General features: G+C 44.4%; 1 protein-coding gene across 8 annotated transcripts in view; it reads left to right on the top strand.

Annotated features, from left to right (window-relative positions):
• Positions 1-5,000, top strand: part of LOC110491155 (extracellular sulfatase Sulf-2) — a 280,821-nt gene that overhangs the window by 208,026 nt on the left and 67,795 nt on the right. For all 8 annotated transcript variants that reach the window (XM_036947630.2, XM_036947629.2, XM_090203821.1 and 5 more), the window contains one exon: positions 3,988-4,227. In XM_036947630.2, coding sequence (XP_036803525.2) covers positions 3,988-4,227 — 240 coding nt within the window. The remainder of the gene's footprint in view (positions 1-3,987; positions 4,228-5,000) is intronic.

Below are 5,000 nucleotides of genomic sequence, written 5' to 3'. Positions count from 1 at the left end.
TTTGGCCAAGCTGAAACCAGCCTCATTCACAAAGATGAATATGTGGGGTGTTTGCCTGGCTTCCATCTCCATGACTCTCTAAAATATATCCACAAGACAACATAAGAGTTAGGCTATTACGGTAGTTTACATTATATCTTAAAACATGCCATGGTGTGTCTCTGCCCTGTTTGGTTTTGTTCAAAACCAGTTCTTTATTAAATAGTCATCTTACCTGGACTTATTGGTTCCTGAGTTGCTTGACTCGTTCAGAGTTCCTCTCAAAGGGGACAGTGTACAACTGCTTCATCCTGACTTTATGTTGTTTCAGGACTCTAGAAATATTTGTTGTGCTTACATTGTCTGCCAACACTCGTCTCGAATCTCTGTGAGTTTAATGCCATTGTTTCTGACGACCATATCAACGATTGCAGTTTCCTGCACAGCAGTGAAAATCCTACCTCTCCCGACTGTAGGAGGTAACGTTGGGTACTAAGCAGAAATACAAAAACAATTACAATTACACACAAGTGGGTTTGGAGGCTTTGCTCAACTGACTTCTGTAATGTGCAGTTCAGTCAAATGCCCTTGCAGAATGCACATCTTACCTGGTGTTTTGACGGACATTTCTCAGAATAGATACCAATGTTGAGCGTTGCAGATTTGGCTGCACTCTCAGACCAGCCTCTCTCATTGATAGACCATGATCTATTACAGGATCAATTATAGTAGCCCTAATCTCATCTGAGACTACAGCTCTTGATCTTCCTCTCAGTCTTCTTCCACCACTCATACGTACTCCTCTCCCTCTCCCAGCCACTCTTCTTCCTCTGTCAGCCACTTCTCTCTCTCTGGCTGAGAGAGAAGTGGCTGATAATGAAATTGAAAGACTACCTGGGTAGGTGTTCAGATACAATGGGAATCAGCTGTGGTTGGTCTAATTGTTTTGATAGTATTTCATTTTTTAGATTTGGAATATATTTCAATACGATATTACTGTAGAAATGTATCACATTTATGTCTTATTCAACATAAGTTTAACAGTTTTGAAAAGATTATGTAAACATGTGTAAATTGGCCTGTAGGTTCACAGAGTTTTGGTGGTGTTCGTGTCTGAGTGAGAAAAGAGTTCATGAAAATTGAAAGATGTAGTCATTGAATGCGTTTTGAGCCAAAGCAATGAAAAACGATCCACAGTTTAGCCCACATAGACTGCTGTGGTGCTCACTGTGTGAAGAGTTTTGAAAAAGTGACCTAAGTATTGAGAAATGGGTCCTAGCGATTGTAAAAAAAAAACTTTAAATAGGAGGGAACTTTCCCCTCCCTGTCTGAACCTCTGTAGGACAGTGTTAACATCTCTCAGCATGGCCAGCCCTGTGTTTTGACCTTTGTGTCTGGTTGTTAAAGCCCTGGCGATTGTCTCTGAAAAGGTCAAGGACTTCAGGACTTCCTCTGTCTGTTAACTTTACCCTGCCCTTCTTGTGTGTTTGTGTGTGTGTGTGTGTGTGTGTGTGTGTGTGTGTGTGTGTGTGTGTGTGTGTGTGTGTGTGTGTGTGTGTGTGTGTGTGTGTGTGTGTGTGTGTGTGTGTGTTTGTATGTGTGTGTGTGTGTCTGTTTGTATGTGTGTGGTGGGGTTGTGCCCTCCTCTCCTCTGTGTTGTTTGTTTAATCTTCTTCCAGAAGACAGACAGCAAGATCCTTCTCCCATCATCCCATCCCTCCTCCTTCCTTCTCCCCTCATCCCATCTCTCCTCCTTCCTTCTCCCCTCATCACATCCCTCCTCCTTCCTTCTCCCCTCATCACATCCCTCCTCCTTCCTTCTCCCCTCATCACATCCCTCCTCCTTCCTTCTCCCCTCATCACATCCCTCCTCCTTCCTTCTCTCTTTATCCCCTCCCTCCTCCTTCCTTCTCACATCATCCCATCCCTCCTCCTTCCTTCTCCCTTTATCCCCTCCCTCCTCCTTCCTTCTCCCCTCATCACATCTCTCCTCCTTCCTTCTCTCTCCATCACATCTCTCCTCCTTCCTTCTCTCTCCATCACATCTCTCCTCCTTCCTTCTCCCCTCATCACCTCTCCTCCTTCCTTCTCCCCTCATCACATCTCTCCTCCTTCCTTCTCCCCTCATCACACCTCTCCTCCTTCCTTCTCCCTCCATCACATCTCTCCTCCATCCTTCTCCCTCCATCACATCTCTCCTCCTGCCTTCTCCCCTCACCCTCCCTCCTCCTTCCTTCTCTCACACATGAGCAGAGCAGATGCCATGCTAAGTGGTGTGTGGGGGCTGCCTCCCGCTTGTCACATGTCAGTCTGAAACAGAGCAGATCTGACCCTGGTGTGTGTTTCTCTCGCTCCGCCTCTCTCTTTCAATTCCATTCCATTTCAATGTAAGGGGTTTATCGGCATGGGAAACATGTTAATATTGCCAAAGCAAGTGAACTAGATAATAACCAAAAGTGAAATAAACAATAAGAATTAACAGTAAACATTATACACACAGAAGTTCCAAATGAATAAAGACATGACACATGTCATATTTTGCATATATACACTGTTGTAACAATGTGCAAATAGTTAAAGTACAAAATAAACATAAATATGGGTTGTATTTACAATGGTGTTTGTTCTTCACTGGTTGCCCTTTTCTTGTGGCAACAGGTCACAAATCTTGCTACTGTGATGGCACACTGTGGTATTTCACCCAGTAGATATGGGAGTTTATCAAAATTAGGTCTGTTTTGAGATTCTTTGCGTAATCTTAGGGAAATATGTGCTTCTAATATGGTCATACATTTGGCATCTCCACCTCATTTTGTGGGCAGTGTGCACATAGCCTGTCTTCTCTTGAGAGCCAGGTCTTCCTACGGCGGCCTTTCTCAATAGCAAGGCTCACTGAGTTTGTACATAATCACAGCTTTCCTTTTTTCTTTCTCTCTCTCTCTCTCTCTCTCTCTCTCTCTCTCTCTCTCTCTCTCTCTCTCTCTCTCTCTCGCTCTCTCTCTCTCTCTGCCTCTCCATCTGTCTCTCTCTGCCTCTTTCTCGCTCTCTCTCTCTGCCTCTCCATCTCTCTCTCTCTCTCTCTCTCTCTCTCTCTCTCTCTCTCTCTCTCTCTCCGTCTCTCTCTCTCTCCGTCTCTCTCTCTCTCTCTCTCTCTCTCTCTCTCTCTCTCTCTCTGTCTCTCTCTCTATCTGTCTCTCTCCGTCTCTCTCTCTCTTTCTCCGTCTCTCTCTCTCTCTCCGTCTCTCTCTCTCTCTCTCTCTGTCTCTCTCTCTCTCTCTCTCTGTCTCTCTCTCTCTCTGCCTCTCCATCTCTCTCTCTCCGTCTCTCTCTCTCTCTCCGTCTCTCTCTCTCTCTCTCCGTCTCTCTCTCTCTGTCTCTCTCTCTCTGCCTCTCCATCTCTCAATTCAATTTCAATTCAAGGGCTTTATTGGCATGGGAAACATGTGTTAACATTGCCAAAGCAAGTGAGGTAGACAACATACAAAGTGAATATATAAAGTGAAAAACAACAAAAATTAACAGTAAACATTACACATACAGAGGTTTCAAAACAGTAAAGACATTACAAATGTCATATTATATATATATACAGTGTTTTAACAATGTACAAATGGTTAAAGGACACAAGATAAAATAAATAAGCATAAATATGGGTTGTATTTACAATGGTGTGTGTTCTTCACTGGTTGCCCTTTTCTCGTGGCAACAGGTCACAAATCTTGCTGCTGTGATGGCACACTGTGGAATTTCACCCAGTAGATATGGGAGTTTTTCAAATTTGGATTTGTTTTCGAAATCTTTGTGGATCTGTGTAATCTGAGGGAAATATGTCTCTCTAATATGGTCATACATTGTACATCTCTCTCTCTCTCTCTCTCTCTCTCTCTCTCTCTCTCACACACTATCACTTACTTCTCTCCCTGTCTCTCTATTTCTCTCTCTCTCTCTCTCACACACACACTATCACTTACTTTCTCTCCCTGTCTCTCTCTCTTTCCCCCTCGTCAGGCTCCATGCAGGTCATGAATAAGACACGTGGTATCATGGAGCAGGGCGGGACTCACTTCTCCAACGCCTTTGTGACCACGCCCATGTGCTGTCCTTCACGCTCCTCCATGTTGACGGGGAAGTACGTTCACAACCACAACACCTACACCAACAATGAGAACTGTTCCTCCCCCTCCTGGCAGGCCCAGCACGAGACTAGGACCTTCGGAGTGTACCTCAACAACACTGGCTACAGGACAGGTCAGTAGTCCGTACAGATTGACACACACACACACACACACACACACACACACACACACACACACACGCACACACACACACACACACACACGTTTACTTGAAGTCATCACTTATCTCTTAATCAATTGAGGCAAACACTATTTTAATTGAGAATTCAAACATCTTTCTTAATTAGATTACACATTTCACACTCTGTTAGGACTTGTGAAAGCCATTAGATGTGTTCAGTCCTGCCTGGTTTTCTGTTCTATCCTGCCTGGTGTTATGTTCTATCTTGTCAGTTGTTCTGTTCTATCCTGTCTGGTGTTCTGTTCTATCCTGCCTGGTGTTCTGTTCTATCCTGCCTGGTGTTCTGTTCTATCCTGTCTGGTGTTCTGTTATATCCTGTCTGGTGTTCTGGTCTATCCTGTCTGGTGTTCTGTTCTATCCTGTCTGGTGTTCTGGTCTATCCTGTCTGGTGTTCTGTTCTATCCTGTCTGGTGTTCTGTTCTATCCTGTCTGGTGTTCTGTTCTATCCTGTCTGGTGTTCTGTTCTATCCTGTCTGATGTTCTGTTCTATCCTGCCTGGTGTTCTGTTCTATCCTGTCAGTTGTTCTGGTCTATCCTGTCAGTTGTTCTGGTCTATCCTGTCTGGTGTTCTGTTCTATCCTGTCTGGTGTTCTGTTCTATCCTGTCTGGTGTTCTGTTCTATCCTGCCTGGTGTTCTGTTCTATCCTGTCTGGTGTTCTGTTCTATCCTGTCTGGTGTTCTGTTCTATCCTGCCTGGTGTTCTG

This window comes from Oncorhynchus mykiss, chromosome 16, assembly GCF_057628025.1.
Source record: "Oncorhynchus mykiss isolate SJ-2025 chromosome 16, ASM5762802v1, whole genome shotgun sequence".
Lineage (NCBI taxonomy): Eukaryota > Metazoa > Chordata > Actinopteri > Salmoniformes > Salmonidae > Oncorhynchus > Oncorhynchus mykiss.
This window is presented reverse-complemented; position numbering and strand designations above follow the sequence as displayed.